Source organism: Anopheles nili, chromosome 3 (genome assembly GCF_943737925.1).
Source record: "Anopheles nili chromosome 3, idAnoNiliSN_F5_01, whole genome shotgun sequence".
Classification (NCBI taxonomy): Eukaryota; Metazoa; Arthropoda; class Insecta; order Diptera; family Culicidae; genus Anopheles; species Anopheles nili.
This window is the reverse complement of record NC_071292.1, coordinates 38987669-39010853: the sequence shown is the minus strand read 5'-3', so window position 1 is coordinate 39010853 and position 23185 is coordinate 38987669. Positions and strand designations below refer to the sequence as shown.

At 47.5% G+C, this 23185-nt stretch overlaps 1 protein-coding gene across 1 annotated transcript in view; it reads right to left on the bottom strand.

Moving 5' to 3' along the window:
* LOC128727003 (myb-like protein Q) overlaps window positions 1-22783 on the bottom strand; it is a 56974-nt gene extending 34191 nt beyond the window's left edge. The window contains exons 1-2 of the mRNA XM_053820859.1: window positions 22550-22783; window positions 22268-22432 (exon numbers count right to left, since the gene is read on the bottom strand). Of these exons, the coding sequence (XP_053676834.1) occupies window positions 22268-22432; window positions 22550-22783 (399 nt within the window). The remainder of the gene's footprint in view (window positions 1-22267; window positions 22433-22549) is intronic.
* Window positions 22784-23185: the final 402 nt, after the last annotated feature.

The window sequence follows — 23185 nt, the reverse complement described above, 5'->3', positions numbered from 1 at the left end:
GCAGCAGTGAAGCGTGCAGAGAAGAAAGACCAAGAACGCACCAGAAGAAGCTTGGAACCGGTTTGAGCTTCCGCCGCGCACGGTTTCATGTATTCATTTTTTGTCTTCTCTCTTTGGGATGTAATCGAGTTGACAGAGCGGCCAGTTGCCGGAAAGTGGCAGATTAAAGACGGGATAGGCGTCACGTTCGAGCGGCACAGAACGAGGCCGGCTCAGTGGAAGTGGGGGTTGCATGATTGATTAAATACTGATTCTCAGGCAAGAGCCTTTACACCCATACAGCCACGCACACATTCAGCTCGCCCTTGTCTAATCTTCTTTAGTGGCTTTTTTTCGCCAGATTTCTCTTCTGGCCATGGAGTTTCTCGGTATGAAGGAAAGGAATGCGTGTCCCTTTTTTGATTTATCCATCTCGTCGTCAGGTCCTGTTTCCGAACCCGATCGACCCGCTGTATACATGCATAAAATCCACGCGCCAATGTTGAACAAAAAATCGATCGAACCAACGTCGAAGTTGGAGCCTTGGACACATTGGAATTGGCGTCGCACAATCTAAACGGTGGGTTTTTGATGATAATACCATTCAGCCATTTTGTCCAACCTGGCGCGTGTCATAATAACTCCACCCCGCAGGGTTCATTGTACGCAAGGCTCCCGATGTAAAGGAGTTAGTTCCAGTGCCAATAAAAAGAACCCTTTCGCGGGTGGGTCTCATTAATCGATGGTAAAAAATCGACGACCAAGCCCAAAATTCACACAGCGCTGCGAAATCTATCGAGCATACACGAGAGTGAATTCTCGCCACGATGTTGCTGCTGCTGCTGATGATGATGATCCATTCACCGGCAAGACGCAACATTTCAATTACGATCCCTGGCCACAAAGGCGCCATGATCACCCTCAAAGAATGGTACCTTTTCCCTGGAAGCAAAAGCAAGTCTCTCCAATCGACAGCGAAGCAACGTTGTGTGGCGCCCTCTCGTGGACGAACAATGAACTCGTGTGGCTCATTAGCACTGCCGCGCACATTCTCCGCGAAGTAAAACGGAGTTCACCCATTGAATAAAGGAACGCAGCACACTCGCAGGCCACTGACATCGACGCGGGCTCCGGACCTACGGATAGACTTCGAAAAAGTCGAAGCCCCATCAATCAAAATTCGCCTTAAGCCGCGTGTGCCCACCGCGAGTCGCGAGAGGCATGAACGATTGGTATTCAAAAGGCACCGCGCCATTCGGTGGCAAAAAGGCACATTTGAACAGCTCAATCCATCCATCCAACGGGTGAGGTGGTGTTTTTTTTAGCTAGACGGCGAAGAAAAAAAAACCGCTTGATTATCGCTTCACGAATCGATATTATAATTTTGATGTTGGCATTTGACAGGCGGTTGACATTTGTTGCGAAGTTGACAGAGGCGAAATAAAAAAACATATAGGCACACACACACACACACACGCAGAGCGCATATCAGTTGCACACAATCGGGATGGAGCGATAGATTTTACAAAGTGCGAGGCTTAGATTAGAATGGAAACAGAACGATTGAACACAAATTCATTATATGAAACTCAGCAACGGACGCATCTATTCAATCGCGTCAGCAGCAATCGCTTGGAATTGTATGTTACTCCATCGATTCCATCGCTCGCAAAACCGTTGGCTTTGTCGATTTTCAATTCAAAGGATATGGATTCATTTGCAAAATCCATCAGCAAAGCGTGTGCGTGTGCTTTATTTTATTTTTATTCGCTTGCCACCCTCCATCATTTTGTTGTGCAACGCAGAAATCGCAACTAATGCCAGCTTACACACCGACGACGACGTCATCATCCACACCTCCGCACGATATGAAAGCGAATCTCGAACAAGCGATGGATGTGTTCTGCTCCATTCCAACAGCTGCACAGTTTGGGTGTGTTACGGAACACATCCCAGAGTTGGTGGTGCTGGAACCGTGGATTAACTTTCTCCTTTTGCCTTCCGACAAGTGTGACGCGCCTGTGTGTGCGTGTGTGCACGTGTTTGTCTATATTTTCCTCGCTGTCTATTTTCCGCCTATTTCCTTTTTCCTGCGCTCTCGCTCGCTGTTGGTTCCTCGTTGGGCAAATTTCATGGTCACCCAGAAACACACGATGATGATGATGCCGTGGGTGTGCTGGCGGAAAAATATTCCATTTTCGTCGCACGTCGTCTAGTGCGTGTGTGTAAGGAGACGCGGACGCCCTTCGTGCCCTAAACCTGTATGTGCCCTATTTTCCCTCGTTGCTGGCACACTTACGCGAGGCCCACGAAGCCAGTCAGGCACAGAGTTCTCTTGTCGGCTTTATCTCGGCTGCTTCGTAAACAAACCGCGGCAAAATATGTAGACACATTGGGGAGTCTCAACACAATCCCTCCCCGCCGTTGTTGCTGCTATGATTTTCTTTCTCTCTCTGTCTCTCTCTCTTCGCTTCTCGGCCTTTGCCTTTTTTGCCTTAATCCTTGCGCTTTTCACTCCACGCCTTTTATTCTCTCCCCCCGCCCGGACACACCTTCCGCAGCACGGACCGTGTGGTATTATGAAATATCTTTCTTGATTTTTTATTTACTGTTACTTTCTCGCGTGTGCCGTTTTTCTTTCTTTCCGTTTCTTTAGCACCGTCAACGTCGTCGTCGTCGTCGTCGGTTCTTCACCCACTTTGTTACTAGCTTTATCGGACCATTTCACTTCCATGTTCTCTTCTCACCAACACACACACACAGCCTTTTCACGCAATTTTCACTCACTTCCTCCGTTTTTCCTGCTTCCCAAACACACACACACACATAGGAGGGTGGACCAACAGGACGAACGTGTTTTGATAGTGAAACAGCAGCAGAGACAGAAGCAAGAATATTACCATCTTATTCGCCTCCGATTTTTCGTCTCGTCGTCGACGTTTGCTTTATCATTTCTTCTCGTTTTTTTTTCTCCCTGCGCCATTTCCCATTTGTTTGTTTTCCTTTTTTCTGTTTTGATTCCTCCCTTTTGGCGCCCCTTCGATGCCACCATCTCATCGTCGTCTCCTCCGGATGATTCCGGTTCAAAAGTTACACATCTCTCGTTCGCCGGCGTGCGACTTTTATCTTTCTAGGCCCTTGTCTTTGCCTGCTGTTTCGTAACACACTCCTCGTCCTCTCTTTTGGCTTCCTTTTTCACGCGCTTTACGCACTCGCCCACGATTCTCCCCCACCCACACGGACACACACACATCAAGGGCGATGGAAGCGGCGCGAGTTTTGCTAGTTTTGTTTTTATCGGTCCGTTCTCCCTCGAGCGACACAGGATCATATCAGCTGTTCGTCGAGAACACTGCCTTCGCGCGCGTGTGTGTGTGTGTGTGTGGTTGTCTCTGTTGTGTATGTGCCCCTCAGGGGATTCCTCACACGTGAGCGAGAATGGGGGGTGGGTGGAGAAAAATGCAACCACCCCATGCATGATTGCTTGTGTATTTCGGGAAAAAAAGTGTGGCAAACTTTTTTCGCGATCGCAAGAATAATAAATTCATTATTTCGCTTCCAAAAATTTGCTTTTAACACATTTTTGTTAATGCAAATTACTTGTGCATCTCCCCTTCGCCACCTACCCCCCCCCACCCCCCGCCCCACCCAGAGGTAAGGTTTCCCGACCGATCGTGGCTTTACGCTTTTTATTTTTCCACAGCTCCTTTTTTTCCACAGCGCGCACATTTCCCGCGCTGTTCCGCGGTCATTGGAAAACTTTCGGCGCTTTCGCGAGCAGAAATTAAAATTTTTCCTCAACCACCGCCGGGCATCTACCCTCATATCCGCCCACCCCCCCTCAGCACACACACAAGGGGGACCTCATCCGTACAGGGGAGGAAGGGGGAAGGAGGGAGAGGTTGGCACGGCAAATGGCGCATTCATTTCTTTATCCTTTTTATTTTTTACCTTTCCCCGCCTGCTGGTGTGTGTGTGTGTGCATTATTTTTTTCTCCCACTTTCATCACCCTCCTTCCTCAGATACCACCCGAACCCTCTCCTCCCCCCCCGCCCCCCTCATGACCACGCCGCGTGTTGTTTGCTGGAGTGCTGGATCGATCGATGATTTTTTCCCAGGACCACCTCTACACACACACACACACACACACACGCCCAGCAGCAATGGCCACGTCAGCAGAAACAGCTTCAATTTCAACTTTATATCCCCGGCCAACCAAACGATGGTGATGGTGGTGGTGGGCGTTGAATAGACCCACAAAAAAGGCAACAAAAAAAAAGCACACAAAACGAAGAGGAAAAATCTCAAAGGCACACTCGCGCGGGACGAACGATGATACGGAGGGAGGGGGGGGGGTGGGTGCGTTAAATGGATGAGCACTGGGTCGGCAGACGGGTGGGTGGGGGGGGAGATCGAAAGGGATCGGGTTGAGCGTTGCACATGGGTTTCGAAAAAAAAATGTTAATTACTATAGAAAAGGGAGGGATAAAAAAATGCTGGAGCTCTGGTTTCGCTGTCCTTTTTTTTTTTTAATTTCCTGCCCGTTTCACAATTTAACCAAAAACTTTTTTATTCACTCGCCTCTCCCTACCCCCCCCCCCCCTCCAACGTTCCCTGCGTCCTCACCACCACCTATCAGGACGGGCACACCACAAACCCCTTCTGCCCGATTGCACCCCACCATTTCCCTTTATCACATTGCAGTGTCCTGCAACAGCAGCAACAGCAGCAGCAGCAGCATGGTGTACATATTTCATGCCCTTCTTGTACCAACATTTTGCTGCCCCCATGTACACCAATCTCGCCTCCAACATCGAATGACCAGCCAGCCAGCCAGCCAGCCAGCCCCCTCTTTCCGGGAAAACACAGCCGCCGGGTGGTCGGGCAGGGAGGTGGTTGTGGGCGGACGTACATAACACAGAACCGGAACCCTGAATGTCCAGCAGATCTCTCTCTCTCTCTCTCTCTCTCTCTCTCTCGTCACCCTCTTGGGGCCCCTTCCACGCAGTACACTTTTTCGTTATTTCTTGTGGCGGTTTTTTTTTGTTGGATTTCCCGATTCTGCTGTTCTTCACTCGCTTAATCGCGCGCGCACCAATTTCAGCGTGGGCCAATGTGTATGTGTGTGTGAGCGAGAGAGAGAGAGAGAGAGAGAGAGAGAGAGAAAAAGAGAAGGTGGTAAATGAGAAAACTGTCTCTAAGAAAATGGAAAACTCGGGAAAATTCGCCGAGTCACCCGCAATCTCCCTCCCCACCCCCCACCCCGATCCCCTTTCCGAACGAACACATTCCACTTAATGGCGGTAGAGGGCAAGGGGGAGGTATCGTGGGTGGAGAAAAAAAAATCGCTCCTTAAATGAGGAAAAAATGGCCCATCCAGCCTCGAACGGTCAAAACCCACCACCACCACCACCAGAGAGAAAGAGAGAGAGAGAGAAAGAGAGGTTTGATTGGGTGGGTGGCGGATGTAGGGAAAGGTGTGGGAGGAAACACCCGGAAGAGGGAGCGACTGAGACAGCGAGATATGGTGGAAAATTTAAAAGCGGAAAAAAAGGTTGGAAAATTAAACAAAAAAAAAAAGCACACGCGCACGCGGAGGAGAGATGCACGCTGGGTGAGAGACAGAGAGAGCAAGCGAGAGAAAAGGATTCCACTCCACACGCCCAATGAGTGGTATTAGATTTTTATTTTCTTCGCGCACATACACACCCACACACACACACACACCAAGAAGAAGCAGGGAAAAAATTCAACTCTCCTTCGGCAAATGGCGTCCTTCGGTGGCTGCCCACTACTGTGATGGCGCGCAAATGTCCAGCCTCCATTTTTTCTTGGAGTTGTCCCCACCCTCCACTTCCCTTTTCCGTCCCCAACCCAACCAACCGTGAGTCCAGCAGAGAGAAGCGAACCCAACCCTAGCTCCTTCGTTTTAAACAACGGCAGTTTGAATGAAGGAAAAAAACTCCACCCCTCCCCCCTTGACGACTTTCTCCTCCCCCTCTTCTCCAGCCCTCAGCTCCCTCACGCACCAGCATCACTGCCGGCTCTTACGATCCAGAGGACTTCAGGGCCTCGAAGGGTGGCATTAGATAAATAATCAATACAATGACGCTCGCAGTGTTTTTTTCTCTTTCTCTCTCTCTCTCTCTTTCGTCCTTGCGCTTTTTACTGGGCTTTTAAAAAAATTAAAGAAGAATAGCTTCATTCGGTGGGAAGTGCACAGGAAGAAGCGAGCACCTCAGTTCCTTGCTCCCGGTGGCTCGGAAAAGGAAGCATTCCAATTGGCGCGAACAATTTCAACAGCGGAACCATATCGCGCGCGCACTCATCAAACGCGAGTAGCCAAAAAAAAAACAACAACGCGTTATCTCAGCTCAGCCAAGGAAGGACTCCAAGGACAACGACGACAGTGCGCCATCTTATCCCTTTTCCCCTCACACCTCGCCATCGTCGTCGTCGTCGTAACCTTCCCCTTCTCAGCCCCCACACGATGATAGTGACCGATGGGTTTCGAGAGCGAGCAATAATACATAAACACACCTTTTATCATTAGTCAAAAGGCGCGCACACGCTCCACCCCAAGGGCGAGGGAAAAAAAACCTCCTGCGACGCACGCACACATTCGCACAACACAATGCACACACACACACACACGCACGCACATCGGTCAGGAGCGTTCCTAATCGCGCGCCAAGGGCTTCGGCTTCGCCAAGGAAGAGCGTCACAGAAGAAAAAAAAAACATATCGTCACAGAAATAAGAAAGTCGTGCTGCTGCTGCTGCTGCTCCTGTTGGGTGGAGAGCACAAAAAAAATAGGTAAAGACGGGCGTCATTAAACGGGCGATGGGGGGTGGTGGGTGGGTGGTGGGTAGCCAACAGGACTACAGAAAGAAATGTTTATGTGCTGCTTCTGACATCCCTTTTTTTTTTTTTTTGCTTGCCATACCGTATCCATTTCCATGGCCTGCTGCGCTCGCCCAGCAACCCAATTCCAACACTATGGAGCATTCTCCGTCTCTCTCTCTCTCTCTCTCTCTCTCTCTCTCTCACACACACACCGTCTCACACTCGCACGCTCTCACTCGCTTCTTGCTTTCTTCATCGGGAGCTCGCTAGTGCCTTCTCGCTCACACGATCATCTTCAAAACAAGTCCTGTCCGCGCGCGCGGCTTCCTTCACACAATCCCTTCTTCACGTGGTCGTCGTCTCCCGTCTGCCGATTATTTCCTCTGGTCGTAGCGGAAAAAAAGCACGCCGGTCGGAAAACGGTGCCGAAGAATCGCGTTGGAAGAAGAAGCAGCAGCAGCAGGAACAGAAAAGAAAAGTAAACAGCGCCCCCCCCCCCCCCCCTCCCACACACACACCCAGTTCGAGGACGACGAACGAGCGCGTTGTTGTGCATGAGAGTGAGTAAAAAAATCGCATCGCAATCGTGCAAAGAATAGAGCAAACGAGTTGTCATCTGCCGCTGCAAGGAGTGGAACCAATCAGCGGTGGTCAGCAAATGCTCGGTTCCCGCCGCCGGAGCAGATGGCAAATAGACCGCCTGGCAGGAGCAAAAAAGATAAAAAAAAGCGAAGCATATCCTGACGGACATCGTCCTGTCGGACTTCCTTCCGGCTTCCTTGGTCCGAAGACGAACCAAAACGACCACAGGCGAGAAGGCAGGGGGGGGGGGGGAGGACACATGACGTGGCCATTTGGGTGAGCCTTTTTTCATTCCCTCTCACGATCGAAGCGTGTGTGTGTGTGTGTGGGAAGGGGGGTTGGCCACGAACACACATACTCTACACACGCTACACACTCTCCAGGATGTGGGCCCAGGATCGTCAGCAGCATCTTTGCCGAGAAGCTCCCCAACATCGCCATCGAACATCGGAGAAACCGATGATGAATCGATCGAGGATGAAGTGCATTGCACACGTGTGTATGTGTGCGGTGTGTTTTTTTCCTTCGCCTCGTACTTAATTTGCTTTTTCCGTCTGCTCCCCACCCATTGAAGGATATGTATTTTTCGCCTTCATCGAACGTGGGGGGAGCGAGCAAGCGAACGAAAAAAATCCCATTTCCTGGTGCTCATTAGACAAGCTCACCCCGATCGATACTACTACACTGCGGGGGCTGACGAATCGCCGGTGATTAGGAACGCGGCCCGATTGGTGGCGAGAATGGCGCAGTGGTTTCCAAGGATTATTGATTAGAGGTTTTGAGAGATCAATCACGGCAACGGCACGGGAACGGCGAAAATGTGCCAATATGCTCGCCGAGAGGGTCGATTACGTGTGCCAATATTCCTGTTTTCCGCAGCATGTGAAAGAGATAATAATGCCGCCCACGGTTTATTCTGTTGCCAGGGCACGAGGAAAACCGCACGATCTTTAAACTACAAGATCTATTAGAATCTGTTATCAAAACTATCACATATAGTGCTGTAAAGGCCAGAGTACTGTACTTTATGACGTTGTATTATCACACAGTAGAGAAAAACCCATGAAGCATGAGAATTCTCAGATCTTTAATACAAACACTTTTGAAAAACATGTATTGCTTACAACCATTTCATTTTTATTTTGCTCAGCAACTAAATCGAATGACACGATTCTTCGATTCTTGTGTTATGCAAAATTTAAAACAACCCGTAACACGGTTTTACAACTCCTCCAAACTACCCCTAAATAAGCTAAGCTTTTCATATACATTTATGAAAACATTTATTGTGACACTTTTTTATACAAACACCATAATAACTGTTGTACTTTAATAAAAAACCTTGTGACGAAAATCTTTCCCAACATCGCTGCAAACTGCCCTTCCGGAGACATTTAAGACATGATTCGATTTTTAAAGTCTCCCCTCTTTCCACCCCCGGCACGTTCCACCCCTGAGAACTCCCACAAGCCCATTGTACTCGCTCTATTGAACCGGCGTTGCTTGGAGCGATTTTGAAGTGAAGCAGCCCCGAAATAACACACGACGATGGGGTGTGCTAGGGAACGAGATGGAGGGGGCTCTCCGGGGCCAGATTGGTTCGATTTCGATATACCCCCCCAACATGATGAGAAAAAAAAAAGCATCACAAATTGCATGAAACGCCCCTTCGCCGTGTGATAGAACGTTCGAATCTTCCGGCTTCGAGGGTCAAGTGTGTGTGCTGAAGAAAAAGGATGTTGACGAAAAAAAAAAGGGTGGAAACGAGAGCTCAACCTTCCAGTCTGCGTGTGCTAACAACACAAAATCTCGTAGACCTGCGCGAAGCATTCCGACGAGCTGATGGTAGTCGGTGGTGGGACCAAAAATTCGCGCTTCATTTTTGTGTTTTTGGCCATGCAAATGCCGTTGCAAATTCGGCCCCAGCGCATGATGGATTGTTTTTAAAACTAATAAAATTAACTATCCGTTTAGGGGGCCAGGGTAGCCGTAAAAAAGGCTGGCGTCCAAAACGATCACATTCTCTTCTCGCCTGTCTTAGTGTGGGTCGGTGGTTTTTGGTCAGAGTTTAATGAACCGGAAGACGCAACCGTACGATCGAATTAGAATCGCGAAAATGCGAATGCGCGTGTGTGTGTGTGTGTGTGTGTGTGTATGCAAAATGACCTCTCCTCGCAGGGGTGGGGGAGAGGAAACGATTTCTTCAGCTAAAAGCACTCCCATCCCACCACCAGCGGGAAAATCGCGCACATTTCACCTTGAACTTGCTGCGCTGGGGAGGGTGATTCAAACCACCCCACCAAAAGCCACCCCACGACGAGTTCCGCCGGATGTAAGCGTCATCGCTGTCGTCGTCGTCGTCGTCGTGCCGGTCTTTGGCTTTGTCCGTTTCGCGTCTCGCAAGCCGGTTTGCGTCGATCAGGGGGTTGCGTACGGACCCCCTTTTCTGTCTCGAGAGAGAGATAGAGCCACCCCCAAGGCGCAACCAACCAACCGAGAGGTTCACGCCACGTGTGGCGGAACGAGACGCCGTTAGGCTGCGCGAGCCTTTACAGGAGAAAAAAAAATTAGATAAACGCACTCACGCGCAAAGCAACCATGCCTGACACACGCAGCATCGCCCGCAGTGTGTGTGTTTGTGTGTGTAAGAAAGAGAGAGAGAGAGAGAGAGAGAGAGAGAAAGAGTGAGGCTTGAGCGCGCAGGGTTGAACGCGAATGTCTGCAAAACCTCTGCAGCAACCCCCTTTTTTGCCGGTCACGGTGCCGGCCGGCGTACGATCGTGAGGCACACACGCACACACACACGCGCGCAGATAAACGCCACCACACATACGCAACAAAACCAAACACGTTTCTTCTGCGCGACGATGACGACGACGACGACGGGTGGCTGGCTTTGAATATTTAGACCTTGAACCTTTTGCCGGCATCGCGCGCGGTCGAGTGACCGACGGGCGTATGTGTGTGTGTATGTGTGTGTGAATCGGTGGCTGATCGCGGCTGAAGAGACGCGTTACCCAACGGGTTGAATGATGTGCTGAAGCACAACTCAAACCTGATGATGGTGGTCATCGACAGTTAGCGATTACATTTTGCATCAAAACCCCGGAGTTGCACATAACCTATTTCGAAAGATCGAATAAACACAAGAAGCTGCATTCATTGCACGCCCCATCGGTGGAGAATGTGATGCAATCGGTTATTGGCTGTAGCCCACGGTTTTCTACGCCCGGTAGCACCAATCCCAGCATGATAATCGATAAAAATGGCTCATAAAAGCACAGCCGCTTTACGACGCGCGAACGATTCTGCTACTCCCGTACTGCCGTTAGCGGATTGATCCCAGGACTCGAATGTAGACGTAGGACGAATAGAGAGAAGCACAAATATGACCCCACACAACACCGCGCGTCTAGGACTAAGGGATGCAACCCGGGGAACGAAGCCCCGGCGGCGTGGAAAACGCGGCGGCAATAAAAATTGAGAACGCGAACGTGTGGTAAAAAGTGAAATGGGCCACGAAGCAAAGCAACACAGCGAGAAGACGACGACGACGACGATGGGTCTTGGACGACTCCAATCCGTGGGGCTTTTCTGCTATAGCCCGATTCGCGGACACAGCGAAGATGCTGCTGCTTCTCAAGGTGCTATATACGATAAGTGAGAGTGTTGCCAACGATTTCTGTGAAGGCGTATTATCGGTTGGTCCTTTCGCGCGTTCTTCACCTGTTCGTCTCGTTGTCTACTTTGCGCTCTGCGCTTTCCGATTCATTCATAACACGTAGATTCTATTGGCGAGATGGAGTTCCTCGTGGCGCTCATGTGTGCACTAGTCCGCGGTGGTGTGTTTGTGGCGGTACACCTTTTTTATGCGATTATGTGCTGTAATCGGTGTGTGAATCGATGCATTCCCTAGAGGTCCCTTTTTTCCCGTCCAGGTGTAGAAGGAGAATCGCAAGTTCTCATCCCAGATGGGAATGTTACTTTGAGCAACTTCGCGGCGCTAAGCAGCGAATGTCCCCGGCTTTGATTCGCTGATTTTTCACACCACGATCGAATCTCCTTTGAAATAGTCGAGAAAAATCACGCACATTTTGTCTCCACTTTTTTTCACCTTTTCAGCGAGCAAGCGTCTTTCTCACCGTTTCACCGGGACGTGGATTAAAACACGCACCGAGGGGTGCACTATCTAAAAGCCATAAATTTTACTGCACCAACGCGATTGGAGTGCAACATTATTTGCTATCCGTCCATAAATATCACATGCAGCCGGCTCTGCGTGGCCGAAGAAACCCGGCAGAGAAAACACAATTCGAAACGAACGATCAAGATTTTCCAATGGCCCGTCATAAAATCCGTTGGACCGGGGTCCGGTGCATTTTTAGTATTAGTTTTCTCCTGGCCTGGCAGCGGCGCTCGTGTGTGAATCCGACAAAGGAAGAGCGCATTTTTTCGGGGTTTTTCGAAGCCGATTTTACACGCCCTCCTCCCTCACACTTTCCCAGCTGGTAAAGGCAAGGTGTACCCACCGTAGCATCGAAGGTAAGGGAAAATCGACCAACACCTGCTCCGTCGTTCGCATCGGTTCAAAAAGAAAACCTTGATTGGATGATCGATTCTCGGACGATGCCGTCGAGCGCAAAACCGCGTGCACCATATGCTGTGAGACCCGCGGTAGTGGTTTCCCTCGAGCAAGACGATCATCAAGAGCAAGAAGAGACCCACTCACACACCCTCAGTTGACGCCACTGCACCTACCAGACCCTGTCTGCGAGGTCTTTTCCGCTGGGATTCCACCGGCTGCAATAACCAGTCAACCGCGGAGCCAACGTCACTCGGTCTTCGTCGTCGTCGTTGTCAGTTCCTTGTCTCGCTTCTACTGTGGGGGTCCAAAATTGCCACAAGAAAGCGACCAGATGTTCGCGATGGGCGTCGTGAAGAAGCAGAAAATGGCAGCTAGCTGGAAGAGCACGTTTGAAGAGTCAAGCCACGCGGTAGTGTCATCCTTCTGCGCGAGTAAAACCCTTTCCTTGAGGATCTTCTGATCGTCGCGAGTGACAGCGATTCGTTGCCGGTTGCAATTCAATTAGCATGACGACATCATGCCAGGGGGGAGGGTTTCAATAAGCATTTATACAAGGCCGAATTCGGGGTGTGAGCACACACACACACACCGTAAGGACTCAAGGACCAAGTCGTGCGATCGCGATCGCGCTGTGAGTCGGGTTTAAACTCCCCGCGTGTACAGGGACCGGGGATTTGGGTAGCAAAACAAAAAAAAACAAATCCTTCAGGAAGGTTCGCTGGTTCGAAAACTGGATCTTGTTTCGGTTTTGAACTTGAAAAAAAAAGGTACGATACGTAGACCGACAAGGTCGGTGCTAGGGGATGGAATAGAACCCTTAACTACGCTGCCAACTACCTGCGAGGGTCTTTCAAAAATCCCCTCAAATCCCGGCGGACACCAGCGTTGACCACCAAAACCAAAATCCCAAAAATGAAGAAGACAGCTACCTCACTGTAGGCCGTTTTTTTTGTCTACCTGAGAACTGATCACAGATACCGTTTTCTCGGCAATGGCAGAGAGGAGATGACGACGATGGTCAGGTCAGTGGCGCTCAACGCGAACTAAAAGCAGTGCCCATGCCTTATGTGGCATTTTTTTTAATTAGCCTCACATGAAGTAAGTTTCGAATCATTCAACAAAAAATTATTAGATTGACTTGTTTGCCATACTATTTATTCGAGATGTTTCACTCAATTTTGTAGGAATGCCGGTCAAAAACATAGATAAATTCGTGATAGTCAGTAGCAGTTGCTGATCGTTGTTCGTACAGATTAAGCATTTATGTGATACAAACATATACCTTTTAAATGGAATGACAAAGGTATGAAAAAGCTATGAAATGTTTTAGAGGTTGAAGGAAAAAAATACAAAAAAAATGCGTGCACACGCATACGTTGATTATTGAATTCTGATACAACGTGGGCTACAAGTCATACAGTTTCTTAAACAAACTAAATAATCAAAGCATGGAAAAACGGAAAATTAATGTTCAATTCGGTAAATGCACAACCCGAGTATGATCTTATTGAACACGGTCCAACAGCCATCGCATTCTGATCGCCCAAAAGCACCCATGGCGCCATGGTGGGTTTTCGGCAACTTCCTCCAGAGGCCCAAAACCAGCCAGCAAAATTGTCTACCATCACGCACACCACACCAGCAATACAACGCGAGTTCGACACCACTTCCAAAAAACAAAAAAAAACCGGAGCCAACCATGGTGGGCCATGGCGATCGCCGCGCGTTCTTCCAGTGCAGTTCCTCGTGTGATCGCCATTTTGAATTCGTGCGAGCCGATCGGGAAAAGAACAGGGCCTTCGAATGGCTCTCGCCTGGTCGCGATTCCAAGAACACATCATGTGGCGCAACATGTGTGCTTGTTGGGTCACATTTGGCAAAACACCAACGAAAAAAAAAGAAGCCAATCATCCAATAAACCATGGCCAATTGTGGCACGGTGAAGCTTCCCACTTTGATGCCTAAGAATCTCTGATCGAATTTTGCGCAGTGAAATTTGTATGCAAGTAGTGATGTTTGTTTCGCAACCATAAAGCTGCCGTATGCATATTTACCTTGCCACCGGTGTCTTCTGAGCTGCCACTTAAGTTGGTTACGAAGACGAGAGGGAGCTGATCTTCGTCTGAAAGCTTCTCACCCAAAATCAGTTCACGTTTTGGTTCGATAAATGTCCACCAACCAGCTCAATACATCGCACGATCACCTCGAAATTCGAGCACTGTCCAAAGCTGGGGCTAGCCAATGATCACTTCTCGCTTCAAGAACGCGAAGAACACCTGGCTGGCAGATTGGGCGGATTGCCGGCAGATTTTTTACGGACGAATCACAACTACAGCCACAAAACCAACCGCACTGGAGCACAACCAGGGGGGCTCAGGGCACTCAGGCCACGTAGTTTTGAACGCAGAAAGGCAGACGCCCTGAAGAAAACGCGAATAACTAGTCCACTTTCGCCCGGCTGACGTTACACGGCAACTTGCTTGGCACAAACTGACGCTTGGTTGGCGGCTTGCTTTACACTTGACAGTTCCTCAGCTACACGACGGCGAGACTCGGGACGGAAGGATGTTTTTCAGTGGGTTTCGAGGGCATCAAGGGGACTTCCGGGAAGATGGATCGTATGGGGAAATCTGTGGTTTTTTATTCTTGGGATTAATTTCTGCTCAACAAAACCACACCTGTCCGATAGTGTGTGGTATACGATTGTTCAGAGGAGAAAAAAGCAATAGTGAGAATTTCTTTGAATCCCGCTGGATTTTAGCAAATTCTCTTTAACAACAGTTATTTTTAATTTTGCAAGCAAATCCGACCGAACAAGAAAAAGCCAACGAGTGACTGCGTTTCAAAAATCAATGCACAAGACAATTCCAACGAACGACCGACACACGTGTATTGTGTTTCGAAATGGAGACGAATTGGATTGGAAATAATGTCATTGTGCACACAAAAGTCACGACCTGCTTGGGAGCTTCACGATGGTTTTGCGAATGCTGCTAAATTTACCACAACATGCAACATACGTCAAGTTGTCGTGTATAAGTTTTGAACCTTCTAACAGCAAAAGATTACCTATTCTTTGGGACTTGGGAGAGCTTCTCCGAGGTCTAGAACTCCAGAATCTTCACAGACTTTCCAAGCCAAAATTCACACCGAAATCGTCCACTAGAGTGCAGCCGGCGGATGAAATTTACATTCCAATAAGAAAGCAGAGCGCGATCGCCTGCACTAGATCCACACGTTCCGTGTCTCCAGGCAATGCGAAGATCGGAACAAGTTGTCCGGCGAGACCGGCGTGTGTGTGGTGTGGTGCATTCGCACACTATCGTCCCACAATTTTTCGGGGAGGTTGGGAAAAAGGATGGGATTTTCTCTTCGCCTTCGTATCCACTGCGCTTCGCAACACACGCAGAACAGCAGCACTTTTTCGCAGTTTCGCGAGCCTCCTGAAACAACACCGGGTTTTCGACCACAAACTCACGAGCACGGGTGCAAAATGAACGAAGAAGAATGGATTTTTGCACAGCGGCTCCGGAATGATCGATCTCGCGCAGCATTTAAAAACGCACACACAGCGTCCCCACGGTGTTCGGGGTGTTAGTGTGTGTACGGAGCCGGGTAGAGCCTGTACTGCTCTAACCATCGCGTATCCCAATGCGCTCCGTACGAACGGCCTTCCGTCTCTGTCTCGCTTATCCGAACGCTCTCACTCAACATGGAAAGGGTGTTTGAATGAACAATGTTGGAGGAGCCGAGCGATGTGATGCACCGGCTGCTGCTGGGTATGAGCATGGCATTTCCGAAAAAAAATGCCAACGAAAAACCCCACACAAATTTCCTTTCTTTTTTCCTCCCTGATATTCCCAACTCATTTGCGGTCTCTCTCTCTCTCTCTCTCTCTCTCGTGTCACTCGGTTGCACCGATGCAGCACGGGACTGCTTGCGAGTACGAAGGAAACCATGAATGCACGACTAGCATTTAGGGCTGTGGCGACGTTAAATATCGTCGGCTCGACCGTCGAGCCGACGTTTCGTATCGTCGCCTCGACCGTCGCGTCGACGTCGAGATGCAGTAAAAAGTCGACGTTTCATGAGGATGTTGCCTAGCATGTGTTGCAAATCAATGGCGCTCGCGTAAAATTGAGTGATCATGAAATAAAAAAAAATCCATGTGGAAGGAAGCTCAGGCCCGCCCGTACGCTCTGCTCTCGTTATTTTCGCTTCAAGCTCTTCTTGACCGTGTGGCCGCGAGTGCATGTCGGAGTGGAACATTAGCTCTGAGTGTTCTAAGTGTCGAAACGATTCCCCCCCCCCCTATGCTCTGTATTCGTCTGATTAGGTCTTGTTGTGCTTGGCTGCCTTGCTTTTTCTGCCTCTCTTCCTTTTCTTTGCAAATTTGAATTATTTCGGGTCGAATTAGAGAGGGGAGAAGTTGGAACTGATGAGATGAAGTTTTGTCTTGAAATGATTGAGCGTCGAAAATTTACCGATTCAGCCGTCGAGTCTCATATTATGTGCCCCGTTGCTAACGGTTGACTTTCTTTCTTTTAAGGCCAAATTATGACGCCGATTAAAATATATTTTGAGATCGCTGAGAACCCCATATTACCCATAACGTGAAACTGACTTGAATTTGCCTAGCAAAATACCGTCTCGCAAGTTTGTTTTTGATCTGCACCATTATTTCACGTTCATGGTCGGCACATCACAATCAAAAAGATAGATATTTTTAGTGGATTTAAAAAAATGATTAGGGTATTTGGCGCTAAGTGTGCTTGGATTAAACTTCTTACAGACTAAATTATTTCTTTTGAGCAAATGAGTAGGAACCATCAAGAGATATGAGCGTAAATATTTCAGTCAAAATCATATGTCTTTGACAATATTAAAAACTAATCTTTCAACAGTCGATATTATTTATATGAAAGTAGAAAAAAATATTGAACATAATAACGGACTTTAACTCAACCTTACAAAAGCGTTATCCATATCTGGCTGGTTTGCAGGGAAGGACTTCCGTTTCCCATGTTTAGGTGATGGAGCTCGGTAGGTAATATATCGATCGGTAATAAATACGTATGTAATATCCATCGATCCCCCGATATCGTGATTCCCATCGTCAACCAATCATTCATTCCTTATCATTCCGCATACTTTCAATTGTACTGGATTTGCTTCTTCGGTGTTTATCATAAACAGACTTCCTTCGCTAAGGGTAAAACCAATCCAATAGCTTTCTGATCGAAGCGATTGGCTAAATGTACGAATTGCTGTATCTTTTACCAGAAAGCCTACCCTCGGTTGTGAGTAAATTCAATACCATATTTTGTTAATATAAACAAGCACCTGAATCGTTATGAAAATGTGCTTTGCAAACCAATCGTAGAAACAATTGCCGGTCTATGCTTTAAATTGAAGTCAATGAATTTCGCATGCATGGCATCTTTTGAATGCATCTCTCCTATAGGAAAAGCTATCGTAAACGTAATTTAGACAATTTCGCGACGATTACAAAATTGATAAAATAAATTGTCCCATACGGTTTTCCCTTCGGTTTTCTTCTACTGTGTGATTTGCTTAAATGGTTGAACCATTTTGTTGAGGCATCGGAAAGGGTTAAACTTATTTTGAAATTATTAATTTATTAAGAATGGGAAACCCCTAATTGAAATTCGCTAAATATAAGCGATCGCTACAAACTTCTAGTCGTTGTTCCACGGACATTCCGTTCTGATAATAACATTGAGTGATTGAGCTACGTTAGGGCCGCTCAGTACGGGTTTGAAGCTCAAGACGAGTGCGGAGATAGTTTTGGTACAGACAGAACGGAACAAAAACTCGTGACGACCCCGGCCGATACGAGTGACAAGAAAAATGAGCTAGTTTGTGGGAGCTGTGTGGAGCGGGGTGTTGAGCGGTACGCGCGGTGCTCACGACGATAGCAAACACACCCATGCACAACGCTACGGATTGGAAATTTGTATGGAGCAAAGAGGTGACAAGCTCATGAAACGTCGAGACGAACGATACATCGCAAATTTTGCTTGTAGTGTGGGATGTCAATAATGCTGCAAGGAAACGTTCAGCAGTGATCTCTACAAACACCCAACATCTCTCCACATCGCAGTACGTCATGAGGAGAGAATGCGAAAATGCAGACCACGAGAGAGACTGAGAGAAGACTCCGTTGGAGAAAGGAGACGCAAACCATACACAACAAACCATTCCCGTGCAGGAAAACCAATAGATATATGTCGCGACTGACTGACTGACCGACAGCGTGCAACAATTCCGAGAGAGAAAACGAAACAGAGCAGAGAGAGAGAGAGAGAGAGCACGCGCAAAGCGGGAATCAAAATAAAATCATAAGAAATCTGAAGAGAACCGCGAAAGCGTGAGGAGGAGAAAAAAACAATTCCGAAGTCGGCATAAAGTGGCAAGGCAACAAAAAAAAAAGAACGATTTCATTTAAACACATAATTTTAACTACTGATACAGCGACTCAAAACGCACACACACGCAAACACAATGGTAGGCAGCATCATTTCCAAGCCACCGGTGCCAATAAATACCGCGGTAATGCACAATGGGCAATTATTGACGCAAAATTCTGGCACCATTATTGTAAGAAGTAAATGGCGATAATGTTGCTCGAATTTAATATTTCAAAAACGCACTCAATTCCGCGCATCTGTTGCATGTGTCACGATGATTGCATTTGTAACATTGTCTATTTGTGTAATAGCAACTTTGCGCTTCAATTAGGTACTCATTTAGATCTTGCGAGATATAAAATAAAATAAACATTTATTTTTTTTTAATGCACAAGCTATTTGGAATTATTTTCACTGGAAGTTTTGTGTTGTAGCTGAATGGTTGTAAGTATTAAAAATGCGAAACATTGTACGTAGACATACGATACATTGTAGTTGTACACTTCTCGGCAGCTCATTATGTAGAAATAAATTAGAACGAAAAAAAACCCAAACCACCCAGCATTGCGTTCTCGGTAGTTGGCACAAACATTTAGCGGACCATCTCTAAAACAATTGCCCATCCACCGTTCTTCAGACGGATTGTTTCCCACTATGCAAACGGTTGGCATTGGATACATTTTTATTTCCGTTTCCAGCCGGGGTTACGCGCTTATGTGCTTATGCTGCACTTATGTACAGCAAAAGTTTATTCTCTATCTTTTGTGTTCCTTTTTGTGCTGCTCTGTGTATGCGCGCCTGGGGCCACACCGTGCATCGGTATGCGAGAAAAGCGAACGTCGTCTCGCTTCGCATCCTAGCACCAGCTGTGTGGTACGAAGGGTTGTCCACTAGCACCAGCTACAAGCCTTAATACAGTCGTTCTGGGTTGTTCTAAGCAGGCACTGAAGATGAATGGGCTTATAGTGGGGGTTGTTTCCGAACGATCTGTTTTGAAGCAATCGAACGAATATGTTGAATATCAACAAAATCGCTTCATCACACGCATGGAGATGTGGCAACATGTAAATATGCTGTAGAACAAATGGCTTTTGATGGGAAATTGAATTATGACATTATTAAAGGCAATTGTTCTGAGTTCCATAAATAGAAAAATCATGTTTTCTTTTTCAATCTAACAGACATTTTAGTTATCACCTGTTGGGCTCCACTAGAAACATATCCACAACCACGAGCAACACATGTCAACTGGTGGGTAAAGAGAAGCCGCAAAACAAGCACACCTCAAGATCCTCTGAAGCTCACGTTTTACATGCGAGTGTGCGAGCATGGGCAAATGTTGAAGGGCAACCTATTTCCATCGATTACGAGCAGTCGTGTCTCAACCCTTCCTCCCCCGATATGGAGCACAGCGAAATGATTCACGAAGAACTAGACGACAGAAGAACGTTGCGATCAACGATAAACGATAGCAAAACAGAAAGCGGCGAGGAGACGACAGCACACACTTTCGTTTCTTCTGCTACTGTAGCCCCACTTAGTTTCGTTCGCGCAATTCGAGCAGATGATTTTTGGGCGTCTTTAGTCACTGTTGCCCCCACAAACGCGAAACATCTGCTCCATTGCGAACGTCCTTCCAGCTCGTTTGCTTCGCTCTGCTCGCACACCCGGTTGGGTTGGTTGCTAGGGTTTTCACGTCATGAAGCCATTGCCTACTGCGCGTCGCTGGGAGGAAATATTTGTTTTCCCAACCTCAGAGCACAAAAAAAACCAACCCCCCCCCCATCCGTCTATAGCCACGTGTGCAGGAGTCGAAAGGTACGCACCGTCGCACGGTCGCATGTGGACGCGCGACTCTTCCTTCTGTACTGGTCTTTTCTTGATTTGTTTGATGTGTTTGATTTGTATTTGCCATTCGTCTCGTCGCCTTTTGCCATTGGGGTTACTGGACACACGGGGCTCATTTGCACACACTCGACGCCACCACACCGGCTTGATGCCGGCTGGCCGGATGGTGAGGTGCCGTTCGTGTTGCGTTCTCTTTCATTGTGTTCCAGCGACGTCAATGACACTTCACGCGCGTTAAGGCATACTGCAGCGCGTTTGAATTTTAATCGCACATGCTCGCGCGCAAAGGGGCGCATGTTTTGCGTTGGGTGCTGGTCGTACGATTGCTCGAAAAAGAGCAGGCGGTTTTTTTTTCGGTTGTTCTGCCACCGGTGCTCGCAAGTGATGCACCTTCTGTTAAATTTAACCAAATTTGCAGCTACAGATGCAAAGCTGTACGAGTGCTCCTATGCCCAACCGAACAGAAAGCACACGCACAGCCCCCGTCGACGTGAATGTAAATGTAAAGAGAAATCCGACAAGATATACGGTGGGTCAGATTGGTAGGTGCAAAACCTCCAAACAAAAGTAAGAACACACGAAGGTGAACAGCAAGAACGAGAAAGCAAAACAATCATCTATAAAACAACAGCAATGCACTCGTTACGCAAATAAGCAGCATAAGAATGGAGTGGATGGATTTGAGAATAAAAAAAAACAATACATAAAACCCCAATCGATCCGAAGATAAGTAGACGGGAAAGAAACGATTAAAAAGGAAACCAGCAGCTTTGCTAGGCAATTGGTTTCGATTTCTCTAACTGGCTCTAGTGGATACAATTACGACGGTGGCCATTTAGGCACTTTTTGTTCAATTGCTTAGCTATTTGGATACTTCGGGTGCCTTCCGGTAACTGGGGCTAAAGGAAACCAAAGCACAAGTGCGAATTTTATACTGCTCGAAAAAAGCTACATAGTTCAATAGCTCAAACTCACACTCCATCAGGAAGAATCAATAAACTATTTGTCCACTATTCGAGACTTGGCAATCGATCCACAAAGAAATTCGAATGTAAAAATCGATATTCACATCAAATTTTTCCATATATGTTTAAGTAACCCTAGATTAATTTTATTTATTACCGAATCATCATTGAATATTTATAACCGACAACGAATCTGCATCGCACTATGCTATAATAAAGAGCGGTTGAATGATTCAAGCATTTCCGATTGGAAAATGTGGAACATATGTTTTAGATTGAAACACCGCTGTTTGGAGAAGCAGCTCGAAAGCTGAAGCGAACATTTCAAACGGTACAAAAATGATTCAAACGGTTCAAAATGCTGTAATAATCAACCGTTGCAACGCTTAACAAAAATGCTTTGCAGCGCCACCTATTGAGTAAAACGCTGCTAAACCATTTCCCCGAGAAAACACTAGAGTGACGAAGTAGCGCCCTCTAGCGGCTACATACGAAACCTCAGCGAGCATGGGTGAATGTTAGCACGTAATTTCGCTTTCTCGTTGGTGCACAATTGTAGTGTTTTACCAACAGCTGTTCAATGTTCCGTGCACTTTCGCCATCCGTCGCTGCTGAAACATTCACCTAGTGGATGGGGTAGGATTTACAAACCGTTCAACATTAGCTATATACAATTCTTTTAAATTTTCTCGCGGAAGGACTGGAAAACTTTGTCTTCGAGGTCCTGGTCATTAAAACACACAATTGGGGGGGAGGGAAAGTTAACGTGGAGAATTTGTCCATAGGAACGAAATACGCATTCCAGCACGATGCATTTGTGGTGCGTTCGCGTATGTGAATTAATCGTGCGTACACAACATGCCGCATCAAAATAATGTTCAGAATGTCAGCATTAAAATTCGATTCTTTTCAATGATTGCCACTACGCCTACGGATTTTCCAGTCTGATGCCACCGATTACATGTCAGTAGGCAACTGCTTACATCCTCTTTCCCAATCAAACAAAATCCAGAAAAATATTGCCACTAACCTGCAGTTCGGCCTCCGACACGTCGATTTCCCCACGATACACGAACTCGATGATAAACTGCAGATCCGAGAAGCAAATGTCGGCCGGTAGGATGATGGTCGGGTGCTTGCACGGGTTGTCGAGCAGAATTTTCTGAAAATATGCCGAACACGCCGACAGAACCACCTGTTGGCAGCGCGAGCAGGAGGATCGAACGGACGCGCCCGTAGGAGGTTTGTTTAAGAGTTTTATGATCTTGTGAGTGTGTGTTTTTTTTTCTTTAACGTAAGAAGCAACACTTACCTTGTGCGCCTTCAGCGAATTGTATTCGCAGGCAAGCGTAACGTCGACAAAGGACTGCGATTCGAGCAGCTCGTGGAACACGGACGTCATGTTCGATTGGTAGTTGTTCCATCTTAGACTAAAATACTGATGCGACGACCGGGCGCCCCCTTTCGAGTACGGCGACGTCGCTGGATATGTGGACGAGGGTAAATGCGTCGGGGCCGGGCCCGCCGATGCTGCTTTGGTATCCATATCTCGTAGGCGTTGGTGTGCTGTTGCTCGTGCGGTTGCCTTCCTATTAGTTTGGTGTCAGTTACAATGGCTTTGTGGTGCGCCTTTTTTTATTTGGAATTATCTTCCTTTGCTATGCAATTTCGCCCTAGGTGTCTTATAGACTGACTAATCTGTGGTTTTTGGTTTTACTACGATTTGACTAACTGATTGTTGGTATTCCTTCGATTGAATGGCTTCGATTAACTATCTAATGTACAAAGGTGCTCGCCCTTCGATGGTTCCACCTCACGCCCAGATTAGTTAGTAGAGTATGGCTTTCGGTCTGGAAGTAGAAGAAAAAAAATAGAAAAAAGCGACAATAAAACAATGCCAGACGGAGTGATAAGGGTTTTGGGAAAGGTTTCAAACGCTTGGTCAACT